A 15,385-nucleotide genomic window follows, 5' to 3' on the forward strand; every position below is an offset into this window, starting at 1 on the left:
CGCCCACTTATGAATAAAGTCGCACTGGCTCTCTCGCTGTGCTTTGTTTTGCTTTTTTCCTTTCATTAAAGGAAAACATTGGTAGAATAAGGAAACGTGAGCATCCAATATGCACAGTGCATATTGCACAATGCACAGTGTGTCATTTTGTCCCCAATCTTACATATTGGAAACAATCTGCAAAATATCCATATTCTGACAAGTGCACAACTCTCACATTTTGCCTATTGTCTCCCAAATAGCTGAACAGATTTTCACTAACCAAGAAAAGGTAAAGAATGTCAAAAAAGAGGTACTATCATAAACTTCATTAGCACTATGTAGTCTGATTTGGCACCCCCTTATTACTTAAGCATTTAAGCTTTCTGCACGCTCATAGATACCCTAAATGCATCCTCCCCCGCCTCCCAAGCTTGATCAAATTAGTAAGATTTTAAGGATTCAAAAATGGGATTTTCTATGAATTGAGGCATCCACCTTAACTACAAGGGCGCAAATGCACCACTGTATGTGTATATATGCTGGTGGCGAGAAAATACCAAAATAAATAATTCACCTTCAAGTCTGGGTCGGCTCTCGTTTCCTTCTTTGGCGGAGTCCTGTTGCATGTGGGACTGCTGGAGTTGTTGGTGCGAATATATTATATATATATATTTCTGCACCCAAGTTCAGCATTAAGTTAATACACCGCATTAATTAAGTTTATATACTACATAAGGGTTTTAAGAGCAGACATTTAATTCAAGAATATTGGGAGACAAGTTACCAACTATAAAAAAAATTAAGACATATAGCAATCTGGAAAATAAACATTGTTCCTCACGAACAGATCTGGCTTCTTTATTTTAAGAGAATAAAACACACATTCAAAACAATATCAAAATGCATATCTTTTATTTTTAATATTGAACCTATGTGGGTTTCATTTAAGATATTTACTTTATTAAAATACAAGTATTCTGAAGAAATAAGAGATCAGTACAATTATTTTAATGTACAAATGCAACTGTTATATCTTTTTCTGTATTTCAGTTGATATTTAAAAAATAAAATAAAAACAGAAAAGGTGCAGGCCACTAGACCACTTTATTTTACATCCACTTAAAACGTCCCACAAAAGGATATTTAAGCTTTACATCTTGGACGTGCGCACAACGATAAACGTACAGTCCACTGTGTTCATTGAATACCTTTGCTGCTGAAATTTCTTAAAAGTATTTAAAGTGAAAAGAAAATGCAAGATCAAATGTTATGAGTGGTTCGAAGATTTTCAAGACAGTATTCAAAAGAAATGTTTTCATTCACTCCAAGACCATAAAAAGGCAATTATACTGTACCACTTCAATTTCATTTCACAGGCATTCAAATGTGCTGCAGAGGGCATGGAAAGGGCGAGGGATAAAGGAAATCAATAAGAATTGATATAAACACCATAATCCACAATATATTTTAGATAATTTAAAAATAAAAAAGGCAAGAGGCAGCATTTCAGCAGCAAGTGCTCAATAAAAAATAAAAAAAAGACAGGGGATAATACAAGGAACAGGTGACGAAGGGAGAAAGGGACAAAGGCCTCAGAGAAAATACGGCGTAGTCGTTCTAGGTGGAATCACGCGTTCTGAATCTGGAACAGCACGAAACAGCTTTGGCTCTCTTGTGTTTACGTCTTTGAAGACCATGATTGATGCAATGTTCCCACAACGGTAGCAATAGTTGGGAGCCGACCACACCGTCACTAGCTTCTCGTCGAACATGAACTTGTAGCCTTCGTGTACCAGTTGATGTGCTCTACAGATGAGCTTTAAATTGTTGATGTGAACAAACTGAAACGTACAAAGAGGTTTGTCAATAAACAAGCTGCATTCATGGTCTAATGAACAAATTCCACAAATATTTACCCCATCTGAAGTATAATTTATTTAATTATTATTTTTTCTGAATACACTTTTCATTGGCAGGGGCAAAAGTAAAAGAAATAATGGGATTTCTTCACAGACAGCTATTACTTAATTACCATTGGTTTGAATATGCAAAATTTACCATGGTTTGCTGGCCATGGAGACAATGGACCTGGCTGATCTTTGTATGCTGCAGGAGCTAATGCGTGGGTCAGACTGTATTCAGGCTGAAAGCATCAACTATGGACAAAATAGTGGCCCTTTCATATTTGCCACATGTCTGTATCGACCCACTTAGCCAACCGTCTATTCTTGCTTTGTAGACTACTCAGCAGCTTTTGACGGGGTGGATTGCCAAATATAATGGAGGAAACTAGCTGTCTAGGTTATACCACAAATACAATTTAATGCAATCATTGCACTTCATTCAGATACGTGGGTGCTCGTCAAGCTGATCTTGGAGACAAAGGTCAGAAATAAAAACTTTACAAATAGCGGCATCGAACAAGGATGCGTATTGGCCCCGCTGCTATTCAATTTATATACCAATGATCTAGGGAGTGTGTAAAAAAGGTGAAGTAACTTCCTTCAAGAATTGGTCTGCATAAAATCTGAATTTTATAATATGCAAATAACTTGGTCATCTTGGATCAAACAAACACTGGACTACAGTAATGCAATCGAACAAGCTGGCGGGAAATGCAGGCAAAACACAAATCATGGCCTTTGGAAAATACAAGGAAAAATCAAAGATTGTGGAAATTGCTAACCGCCAAGCTTGATTACGCCCACCTCACATAATTATCTGGGCATTTGGCTAGCAGATACGAGAAAATCACTAATCGACTGTAGAATTTTAATGAGTAAGTACGTTTTGTATCTACTTTGTGAGCCCCAGATTGAATTTGGTCATCAAAAAGCATATCCAGGAATAAGAATGTATTGATGAATATGTTGTCTCTTATTGTTGGTTACTGAATACGTATTTATCCCTGTTTTAATGTTTATATTGTTGGGTATTGCAGTTTAAAGACTAAGGTCTAAATAAACATTGTTTTTGACCGACTGACTGACTGACTAATCCACTTCAAGTAAAAAGCTAGAAATTTGATATTTGCCCTTTGTCACCTAAACAAGTACTTATACAGCCCTTCTGCCGAAGCCATTATAAGGGTAATAAAGGATAAGTTGGTGCCAAAAATAAGCCACACCACAAATGGGACACTAAAAGGGTATTACAAGAGATTTTTAATGGCGCAGACAATGACTGAACATACATTTAGAAACAGGGTGTAGTGATTTAGACATGGATATAGACGCCTTATGAAGCTCAAGTCTTTCTTACTCTGCTGAATATCCTGAAGAGACATCTTGTGGCATTATTTAGGAAAAGGGACTTGGAATCCTTAGCAACAGTTTAGACTTCTGCTTCCTTCTCATGATACAACACATATGTAATACTATCTGCAAGAATCTTTGATTCTGAGATTGTAGAAGAAACCTCATGCAAGCTAGATTTCGGATACTCTGTAAGTGAATACAGATCAAACTGGAGTAAAAGGTCTAGAATCACAAATGTAGATTTTGTAACTATAAAAGAGAATCCATCACACACCTACTCTGTTGTCTAGAATTTGGGGCAGCTTATTTGCCTACAGAAAGGGAAGCATATCCCTAATGAGGCATTGTTACTCAACCAACTGAACCAGAAGATTACAAATATGACTTCCTTCACGTCCAGTAACTGGAAGTATATTCATCTTAAATATTTAAAACACCGCTGAGGGTCCATCGACAGAGGATTAGCCAGCATACATTCAAAGGGTGGCATTAATTGACATGCCTGATGATTAACTTGAGACTGGAATTGTGGCAGCTATATTTTAAGAATTTGCAGATAATCTTATGGTGTATATTAAGCATTTTAAAAGGCAAAACTGTTTTGATATCTCATTGTAATAATTTAATTAATCACATACAAATAAGCTACTACTAAAAGCTCCAATGTAAATTAAGTCAATGCATACATATATCTTTGAAGCAATAAAGTGTGGAAAAAACACACACACACACTACACTACACTACACTGAATGTGCTAAGATACCACAGTGGGCAGAATCTTTCTGCCTTAACACCTTTGTTGTCCCTTTGCAGCCGTTTTGCCAAGATACAAAGGATTCCCCCTAACCGGGCTATTGCCATGCACCAAAATAAGTGCCATTCTCAAGCAGATCATGGTTTTAAAATATCTGTCTGCTATTGTTAGCATTACTTGAAATTTAGCAAAACAAAGGCACTTCCGAAGTGGGTTCAAATGTTAGCCTACTAGAATTTGAATAAATATTATTCTGGGATTTTTTTTGTCAGACATTAGCACATAGTGCTCTATATGGGTCAGGTATACAAGTAGTTTGAATGGAAACGAGTTCCATTTTTAATAATTCATTAACACAGTGTTGACAACAGGTAGACATTTGTGGGGAGCCATGAACTTATCCTTCTGGACCACTATCCATGTTTATATACAAAAAACTTTGCACATGTGTTCAGATTTGAGAGCAGTACAGATAAGTATGAATTATAAACTTTTTCCAGACCCTGGTTTCAAATAGGTAAGCAGTTCTCTTGCACACAAAACTCCCTTGATGGGATCTATAGGCAAGGGAAGCTAGAGGTGACTGGTACCTTAAGAGGGTGAAGGACATGGAGGGGTGGTGGGGTGAGTAGCAGGAAAAGAAAGGCAAGCACGCCTTTTTTTCATCCATGAGTATAATCAAAAAGCATCATGCTCTAAAAGACAATAAGGGACCTCAGCATGCTCTTCAATGTAACCTCCAACATTCCATGGCTGCTGTATCACAGAAGTTAGGAAAACATGTTCCCCTTGACGTCTACCATGGACACCTAAACTCTATAGACAAGTGCCTTCTCATAGACTGCAAAATAACACTTCTCTCTAGAATAAACCTCTTCATACAACCAGTCTACTGCATACTGGAGTTGATACGCATACTCGTACCATTCAGAGTCTAAGCCTCCTCACTCCCCCAGACACCACCTCCCCACTCCCACTCTGCCAACAGGGCAGATCCCAGAGAGAAATGATGCCATGGGCACCCTCCCTGACCTGCAACACCCTTGAATTAAGGATCACATTTAGGCAGCACTGAAATACATAGAGTAGTCAATGGATGATTTTTAATCAGGTTTGCCAGGTAACCAATGCCAGACAGAGGTACACGCAGCCACGAGTCAATAGCTGTCTTTATACCTACACTCCTGCCTAGTGTAAATCAGTAATATTCTCAACATGGTAATGGTAGCGTCATATTTTAATACCCAGATATTTAAACCAGCTTGCAGACTACAGTAGGCTGGAGTGCAGGAATCACCTGTGCTCTCCAAAAATATAGACAAAGTACATTTTTTAAGTTGATACAAAGACCCAATATTAAAACAGTCTACAATGTTTTGTAACTTAACTGGGAGACATCATACAGAGTTATCTGTGTAAAGAGACACTATTTTGAGACTGGAGCACCAAAGAGATGCCACAAACCCAAGCCTAATTCTGTTCACTAGTAGCTCCATCACCTTAACTCCACAGCAGCACACCGGCCACCTCTCCCTCTCACAGCCACCATGCTTCTTTACTCAGCCTCTGCAGGTGATCCACACTCTGTCACTCAACACCATACCTGCAAGAAGCTGGTGACTATTTATAGCTCTGTAACGGACAAGGACAAACAACACTGGCTTCTAATTAAAAGCCTCTTCAAAAACTTAGCTTAGGTATTACTCCCACTCATAACTTTCTCTTCGACTCAATGCCTTTATATGTGTTGCACAAGGCTAATATAGAAGCATTAGATTGGTTTAATGTTTCTGCTTCTCCCCCATTTTCAATTCAATTAAAACTATAAAATTAAAAAAAAACATGCAGAATTTGAACTCGCTTTTCAGTGCTTTGCTAAACAAAAAAAATTCCCCAAAACGGTACCTGCTCTTCAGTGCCTCTCTGAATGTTTGCCCACCTGAACTTCACTGTATTACTAGTTGAAAGGAACTGGACTCATTTATATATCTTTTCTAGATAGTGTCATCTGTACTCACTTTTCTTCAACCTTGTTGGAAATGCTCCGCCTGGTTAATATAATTACCCCTTTTAAAACCCAAGCTTTAAGTAAAAAAGTGGCTCTATATGCGGAGGACTTACTGATTTACACTAGTGCCGCTGAGTTATCAATAAAGAGATTCAAACAGGTAGCTGGAGGATTCGGGAAAGTTGTTGGGTTATTCAATTATAAGGTGTGCTTCACCAAAGTTAACTTTTTTTATTTAATAGCTTTCCACTGACTTAACTCTGAATATATAAGATTCAGAGTGATATTAACTCTTTTGTATGAGCCTCTAAAGCGGTCTGCATAAACTGGAAGAAAATAAAAAATAATTAAAAAAAAAATAAAAAAAAAAAAATAAAAAAATCGGGAAATGTGGGTTTCAGCTACCAGATATTAGCCTGTATGGCTCTTTAGGCAATTTTTGGCCAAACCAGGGCAAGAAAGCCTCTTCATAGGAGACCGGACCGATCGTGTCTCATTCCTGGTTGGGTTGCTCGATGGCAATTCTGGGCTCAGATGGGCGGGGATCGAATGAGACACGATCGGTCCGGTCTCCTATGAAGAGGCTTTCTTGCACTGGTTTGGCCAAAAATTGCCTAAAGATTTTCAAGACAAGCTTTTTTATTCTCTGTCCTGAAGATGATGCCACTCATTTCACAATAGGCATCGAAACGTCGTCGACATTTTAGCGTCATATGTAAAATGAAAAGTATAAATTGTATACAATGATGCTTCTAAAATGTATTTTTGTCTGTTCACTGAACTACTAGTATACAGACCGCCTTGTTCGTTCTAACCCCATCCCCTTGTTTTGTCTTGTCCCCTGTGGGTTGCTGGCTGCACCCACTGTGTAAAAAATCCTCTTTATTCTTGCTTATCACTTTAATTAAAATTCCTGTCCGGCTGGACAAAGGTCATACATACTATTGAGCGTATGTCTATCATTTTTGCGAAAGATCCCTGAACTACTAGGGACCCCTGTTTTTTGTAATACGTTCCAAGCCCCTAGTCACATCCCCTGTTAAGGAGCAAGCCTCGCTGATTTGTTACAGGTGCTCCTGTCTATTATGTGCTATGATGCCCTGATGTTTTCCCTTACAGGGTCGTGTTGGAGTTATAATGCAGGTTATGTAGGTATGCTAATGTTGGATCTTGCAATTTCAGCCTACCTCTAAGGATGAGAGCCTGAGTGGGCCCGGCCAAATTGGCCCCAGGTTGAATGTTAATTTAATCATCTTCTTTATTTTCAGATATGGACTTACAGACTCAGCCCTTACTTCCCATGTAAATAATCCCCCTTGATACACTTGGCTCTGGTGCCAGTTGGCGCCGTGTTATGATACCACTGTTGATGCAGGTTTGCCTTGCAGGTTGGAGATACTAAACTTCTTAATTTTCCAACTCAAACTGGTGTCCTGCCTCTTTTGTGGTGCACCTGGTGTGTCGTCTGTGGGTACTGCGTGAGTGCTTCACATGTCCTCGAAGTTTGGCCTGCCCGCTTGGTTCCATGCTACCCCCTTGGAGATTTGGGTAACCCCATTTCTTACATTCAGTCCCGCCAATTTGTAAAAATATCATCTTTCCCCTGCACAGGGCCTATTGGACACCAAGAAAAATTACAAAAAGGAGAAGGCTGGATGTCGGAGGTGTGGGCTCTTGGATATCCACGTTTGCTGACTGCCCTGCTCACCATACATTTTGGAATGGAAGTAGGATCTGGTCTGTTGTACTAAATAGAGTATTCAAGGTAAGCCCATCATTCCATTTGGTATCTCCAACATGCTGGGAGAGAATGATTATTTAACTTTACTATCCAGGTATAAGATATTTAAGAACTGGCTTGATAAACGCCCCCCGTTCCTTCCCCCGTTTCCCCCCCCCCCCCCCCCCAGTTCCCCCCCCTCCCCTCCCATGGTGAGTGACTGGTTGGCGGTTGTTCATAGGACAAGGTCGCAAGACGAGCTGTGTTGCAACTCAGAAAGATCCTTCTTTTGGCAAAAAGTAATAGACTGGCTAGAATCCCAAAACAAGGTCCTAGGATTAAACCTATTTGATTTCCATGGTCTGGATGAACAAAGATGAATAGGCCAGAGCTGAGGTAGTGTGGCACCGGCTTTTTGACCTCTTCGCAAATTGGATAGCTATGTTTTGTTAGGGTTAGCCAATACCACATGAAGGGCGTCGATGTATAGAGGTTATGAAAACTAAACTAAAAAAGAAAACCTTGAAGTCAGCCTTCTTGCTTCTCAGATCCAGAGTATCAGGTTATGACACAAGACGTCCTACCCTTCACTTAACTTGTTGCGTTCGTCTGACGTCCCGTGGCCGTCCGATATCACAGTGGGCGGGGGAGGGCGGAGGATGGCCAGGGACCGTCCGAAACACGCCCACTCATTAATTCCCCAGCACGGAGGTGGAATTTGCGCCGCGGTCAAGGGGTTAAAAATGCATACACAGCATATTAATATAGGGCCCATTGCAAAAGACTGTTAGATTGTCATTGGAACGGCAATCACTAGTACAAATGTGTAAATGGAATTGTTACAGTTCATAAAATCTAGACTACGAGTTAATGTACCCTGTTGACTACGAAGCGCTCATACATCCTCTTCGATTTTGTTTACTCTGTAAAAATACACACACAAAATAAATTACTCTGGAAGTGGAACCCAATCACCACATCCACAGCCCCACCCCCCACCCGCAAATATCTGACATTCTATTTTTTTTTTTTTTTTTTTTTTTAGACGGCCTTCATGAAGCCACATTTCCTGCACACTCCCCATGGATGAAACGGTCTTCAACATTTCTCATAAAGTGTACAAGATACATGTTACAAGCTCTTCATGTAGGGTTTCCAAATTTTTGTACAGTGCTGAACAAAAAAGCTGCAATAAGAATATAATGACCTTGCTTCTTCAGATGAATAAAAAAATCTTCCTTTAAATAAGGAAACCACCTATGAGACCCTGTGCCTCTCACACAGTGCCAGGCATTACATCAAAAATGAAGACAGAACCCTCCACCCCCCACGTTTATCCAGTACCCATCCTTAAAAACCATAGTACAGTCTTGAAATAAGCTAAGGCACCAAAGATAATGCAGTTTTGGGAGACTAAGGACTTCACTATGGAACACACTCTGGAAAACCATTGTAAGGCAAGCCTACCACCTAGCCTCCAACAGAAGAATTATGTTACTTACCCAGTAATCATCTGTTCTTGGCATGTAGAGCTGTAGATTCGCATACTTTGCGTACTCCTGCTATCTAGTGTTGGGTCAGGATGTTTGCAAGTTGTTTTTCTTCAAAGAAGTCTTATCCGGTCCCGAGGTAAGGGGACTCCTCCTTTTGGTTATCGTGCGCATAGGCATCGACTCCGCTGTTTGTTTGTTTTCACGCAAGAGGGTGAGAATGTAATGAGTGTAGTACAGAGATGTACATGAGTATATAATGTAAATGATGAGAACTGCAACAACTACAGGTGCCTGGGAGGTGGGATATAATATTTTGCATAGAGGCATCTAGCGGACCAATATTGTTGTTGTTACAATATACAAGATATCTTTTCCATTTTGCTGCATAACATGCTCTGGTAGTAGGCTTTCTTGCATCTTTAAGAATAGTCATGCTATCTGGTTGCAAATTTAGGTATCCAAACTCCAGGACTTCAGAAGCCAAATCGTTATATTACGTTCCTTGGGGTTTGGGTGTCTGATTTCTCAATGGTTCAGAGTTAGAAGGCTGGAAATGAGATGCAGCGTTTGACTTAGAACCACTGATAGTTCCAAGAGTGTGGGGAATCCTGGTTGATGGGCCCATGTGGGAGCCACTAAGATTAGTGTGAGCAAGGTTTGCCTGAGCTTATGAACCAGAAATGGAAGGAGAGGGAGAATCGGAAAAGCGTAGGCAAATATCACTGACCAATTCATCCGGAGGGCTTTGCCTTTGGGTAGAGGGTGTTGGAAACTGGTGGCGAAGTTTGAGCATTTTGAGTTGTCCACTGTGGCGAACAGATCTATTTGTGGGAATCCCCATTTTTAGGTCACGGCTAGTATAGGCTGCGCACATGCGCAGTCTCGCTGTTGAGATTTAATGACTGAGTAGCGAGGGTAAACCCTGCCCCTCTTCTCCATTGGCTGGCCTCCTAAACGGCGCCCAGCCATTGGAGAAGCTAAGCCCCGTCCTTTTCGGATTGGGGGGCGTGTTTTTTAGGTTTGTTCTACCCTCTTCTCCATTGCCTGGAATGGTATACAACAAGTCAAAAACACGCCAGTTGTTTACATTTCAGTCAATGGAGAAGAGGGGAGAAAGAAAAACACGCCCCCCCCAATCGCAAAAGGACTGGGCTTACAGACATGGCGAGCGCTTGTTCTTAACATAGACAATTCTAGCACATGAAACTGGGCGCGAAGCTTTACAAAAACACAGGTCTAACTGGCGTATGAGGGAGGTGGTTCGTTGTGAAAGGGCACATGACAGGCAGCTCGTTCCAGGCGGCACGGAGGGAGGGCAGCGCCCTTGATGCGAGGTTGGCATGAGTCCGGCCGGAGCAGCGTAGTGGGCAGTGGCGCTTGTCCAATTGCCGAGAATCTGCCTGAAGCACGAGGCGCCCCGCCCTGTCCCTCTTCAGCGGTGAGCGCGCTTCACCCTTGTGACAGAGTTTTGTAATTAGCACACACACAATAGAGACCCTCTAATAAAAGACCGGGCTTTTACCACGGGTCCTTCTCGGGCGTTCCTCCTCTCCGCGCCACCCAGACACCCCACTTCTCCAGACACCTTTCAGCGTGTGAGGCGCTCCTCCGAATCACCTCAAACCTGGGGTTTTAAGTTTGTGACAACATAAATGCCACGCACGGTAGAGTGGAGGGGGTAAAGTTTGGGGAGCGCATGGAGCGGGGCTGACAGGGAGCCGCCGCCGCCGCCCCCTCGCTCTCATTCGGCACGGAGCCTGCGCTGGGAGGGGACAGCTGGGCTGGTGCAAAAGTGGGGAGGCGGCGGCTGGAGCTCCTCGCCCGGCTGCTCATTTATGCTGAGCCACTGCCGGGCAGGTTCCAGGGCGGCGCGCGGCGGCACCAGGGCAGAGCAGGCACCTTCAGCCCCAGAGCGGCGCAGGGACCGGGCACGGACGCCAGCACAAAGGAGGCTCAGAGAGATAACCGAGACCTGTGCCGACCAGGCTGAGAAGGGGAGGGACCCTCCCGCCGGAGCAGAGTGCGCCGGTCCCCGCTGCGCAGCTGGAGTGCGCGGGGTCCGAGCCCCGCTGATATCGTCCCTTCTCCCCGGCTCGGCTGGCGGGCTCTCCGAGATGCCGACCGCCGACTTCGCGCCTCTACCCCCGGCTGCGCCCCGGGGCTCCTCCTGAGCCGCTCCGCAGGGAGTCCCTCAAGCATGGCTCCCCGGGGGCCGGCGGGCTAGGGCACACCCCGCCGCCCCGGCCGGAGCACGGGCAGGCCGCGAGCAGGGAGCCAGAGTCCCCGCTCCCCCCACAGCAGGACAGCGCCTCTTTCTCGCCCCCCTCGGGGTCCTATATCCACTCCTTTATTCAATTGGAAAGTATTGTTTGCGTTCGGTATTTCCCATACACTGTCCATGTTACAAGAGATCAGTTCTTAGTCAGGGGTAAGGGGTGCGCTGTTGAATATTGACTCATAAGTTAGTTTTAGCCGAAAATGTGTGGTTGCTGTCCAAAAACATTCATTAAAGTCAGTGGTCCCTTAAGACACTGGCTGCTCCAAGCCTAGGTGCGAGACTCATGAATGCAAAAGAGTGACTGCTGCAAAGTGTGAGACTCACAGATATTCGGTGTTTGTTAGATGCTTTGTCGCTGCATTTCTATTCGTCGAGCCAGGAGATCCTACAGTGTCTTTTTCTATCGCAATCTTCTTCCTTGTGCTCCAGTGAGAGGCACAAGTTACAGACTTTATGTAGGTTGGTGCAAGGGTACTTGGAGTGGTATCGAGGACAAAGTTGAAACTGAGTCAGTTCCATCGGCAGAAGGCTGGACAGATGCGGTTAGGCCCGAAGGCCACCCACAATGTTTTCGACCGAAAATGGTTCCCGAGCGATTTGATACGCGGAGAATAGGGAAAGAAGTACGATAACAATACTGTTGTGGGAACAGTGGACTGCGCACCACGGGGGACCCGAAAGATGGTTTCGAACCAGAGCACAGCAATACACGTCCGAACCAGATGGTGGAAAGAAAACAATCTAATAGAGTCGATGCACATGTGCACCATCACCGAAAGGAGTAATCACCTTACCTCGTAACTGGAAAAGACTTCTTCAGAAAAAAGCATTTTGCAAACATCCGGACCAAACACTAGATGGCAGGAGTATGAAAAGCATGTGTATATACAGCACACATGCCTCGAACAAAATATTTCTTATTCCTCCACACAATCAATCTTTCTAATTAGAGTCTCACATATAATGATAGTTTGTAGAATCAGGCTATATATAGTCTATAATTTCCTACCATAAACGCAAGTACAATATTTTATAAGGATTACATTCCTTCCATTCTACGTGCACTACTAGAATTCCCAGTGAGTTCAGTTTAGCATTTTCAAAGAATTATTCGGGACAGAACTCAAGTGACCAGATGAACTCCTTGCTTCATTTCAGAAAATGCTTTTATTATTCACACTATGAAATAACGAAAACTAAGAATGCTACTACTGCATAATACATAATAAATGCACTGGTTGAAATGATGAAGACACTAGTGTTTGACATCCAACCCGAACCCATTAGAAGTTGAAGTATTATTATAATTGCAAATTACCTCATTCGTGACCTTTGCGCCAAACAACCAGCCGGCACCTCTTGGACTTATTGCCCAGGTATCAACATCCTCAGGATCAGACCACACAAGGTCACAAAATGCTCCTTTGTGAGGAATTTCTTGATTGCGTTCAATCGTTCGGATCTGGTCGAGCGTCTTGATGTCTGGTGATAAACCTCCATGCACACACAGTATCTGCTCATCTATTAACTAAAGAAAGTATAATGTTATAGCAGATTGCTAAATAGACCAAGTAGGAATCATTCATTTCAGACTGATAAACTAATTCTTTCTCTTGTAAATGCTAGTTAGGAGCTAGTAGCTAGTTATAGTGAGGAACTATCTTCCATATAAGAAGAGCATTATTGTTTTGCAATAACTTTGGCATCGCTTGAGGAATCTTCACAAACTTTTCAAACCTTTACTTTAGTCGGTTCAGCTGTTATGTTGAAAGTTTCGGTGTGCTCCATCAAGCAGGGGTTGAGAAACAAATGAAGATCGGTCTCCTACGCTTCGTTACTAATCCGCCTCCGGTTGGCCGAGGGGTATTTTAATAAAGGAGGGGTGGAGGGGCACCCGGGACACCCTCCCGGGCTTATTGATGGCCCGGAGACCACAGCCTCTCCAAGAATTTTTTAATCATAAATTGGAGGGCCTCTAGGGCCACCTACCGAGTTCCAGGGACCGCCACCTCCCTGGGGCTTTCATTTAAATTAATGTGGGGCAGGACACCCCTCCACCCACTGCAGCCACAGGGACCGCCACCTCACCTGTGCTTTTGACAAATTTAAACGCGGGGGACCTGTGGAATCCCCACCCTCACAGCCCTGGGGACCACCACCTCCCTGAGGTAGATTATAAGAAAGGAGGGGAGCCGTATAGCCTCACTCCTGGGGACATACATGGCCCTAGGGACCACCACCCCCCAGGGCCGGCTCCTGGTATGTCCTGGGTGCCCACCCCTGGGACACAGCCAACTGCTATGGCTTGGACAGGAGCTTTACAGATCCCACCAAGCCAATGCAAACTGTGCTCCGCTTCTAGCCAGCGAGAGCATTAAAACTGCTGCTTGCTAGAAGCTGAGCACAATTGATTTTACAAAGAGGGAGCAGCATGTTTCGCAGCTCCCGATGTGTAAAAGCAACGCCGCTGGGGCTTTCAGGCTGCTCTTGCTGTCCTCGACAAAAGTAACGGGGTGCCCTGGGTGGGACCAAGGCATCCAGAAGAGAGCTGGACCCCAGGGATGAAATCAGGCCAGGAGGTGGCCACACGGCCCACCTCCCTTTAATTTAAAAAAAAAAAAAAAAAAAAAAAAAAGGGGCAGGGCCTCGGGAGATGTGGTCCACGGGCCTGAAAATGGGCCAGGGGCCGGCCCTCACCTCCCTTAATAAATAAATTAAAAAAATAAAGCGGGACCGGCAAGTCGCTGGAGGCCCCCGCTCTCTTTCACCACCACTCTGCAAACGCACCTTCTGGCATACAACTGGTTGGGGGATGAAGTTCCCTTGGCTGCAGAGTGTCCTTGGGGGCCATCGAGCACTCTCATTACCTCCAATAAGTCCCAAACAGCGCAATTGCCGAGACTACTTCAAAGGCCATTCCCCCTTTCTCCACCACTCTGCAAAGAGCCCCCTGGTGCTCTGCTGGTTGAAGGATTTAGTCCCCTTGGTTGTAAGCATGTCCTTAGGGGCCAAAAAGGCCTCCTGTTACCTCCAGTAAGTCTCACACAGTTGAATTGCTGAGAGGTCTTCGGAGACCATGCCTCTTTATTCACCACTATGCAAATGCGCCTCCTGGCATACTGCTGGTTGGGGGATGAAGCCCCCACTTATTCACCTACACAATCACTCACGCACATCCACTCACTCACCCATACAGCCTCTTAACACAGCCACTCAGCATGCAAGCACTCACACATACCCACTCTTCCTTACAAGCCCTTGTACATCCACTCATTCACACACACACACACACACACACTCTTCCTTACAAGCCCTTGTACATCCACACACACACACACACACATACCCACTCTTCCTTACAAGCCCTTGTACATCCACTCATACACACACACACACACACACACACACACACACACACACACACGCACACACACACACACGCACCAACTCAACCAAACACCCACTCAAACAGCCACTCACTCACCGATAGAGCCACTCACACCACCACTCACCCATACAGCCATTGACACACCCACTTACTCACCCATTCAGACAGTCGCTCACACAGAATCTCACACATGCACTTACACACTCATACAGCCACTCTCACACCCATAAACCCAAGGATATATAGTCACATAGCAACTCACTTAGTATGTTACAAATAGTAGCTCTCAGTAGTAGTGCACCTAGTATACCAATTTAACTTTTGTAAGTAAGTTTGTATAAATATTTAACACGCATATACTCTTACAAATTACTTAAACTCAATGGATGATGTAATCAGTGAGGTCACTGACCATGTCATGCGTGATGTAATATGCGAGTGCATAAGCAGTGCACTCGGGGAGGCGCACGTTATAGTTTTCTCAAGTACCTATAACTGCTGAAT

General features: G+C 43.8%; 1 protein-coding gene across 1 annotated transcript in view; it reads right to left on the bottom strand.

Annotated features, from left to right (window-relative positions):
* Positions 1–877: 877 nt before the first annotated feature.
* PPP6C (protein phosphatase 6 catalytic subunit) overlaps positions 878–15,385 on the bottom strand; it is a 135,267-nt gene continuing 120,759 nt past the window's right edge. The window contains exons 6-7 of the mRNA XM_078646061.1: positions 12,812–13,021; positions 878–1,823 (exon numbers count right to left, since the gene is read on the bottom strand). Of these exons, the coding sequence (XP_078502187.1) occupies positions 1,575–1,823; positions 12,812–13,021 (459 nt within the window). The 3' untranslated portion in view covers positions 878–1,574. The remainder of the gene's footprint in view (positions 1,824–12,811; positions 13,022–15,385) is intronic.

This window comes from Lissotriton helveticus, chromosome 5_1 (genome assembly GCF_964261635.1).
Source record: "Lissotriton helveticus chromosome 5_1, aLisHel1.1, whole genome shotgun sequence".
Classification (NCBI taxonomy): Eukaryota; Metazoa; Chordata; class Amphibia; order Caudata; family Salamandridae; genus Lissotriton; species Lissotriton helveticus.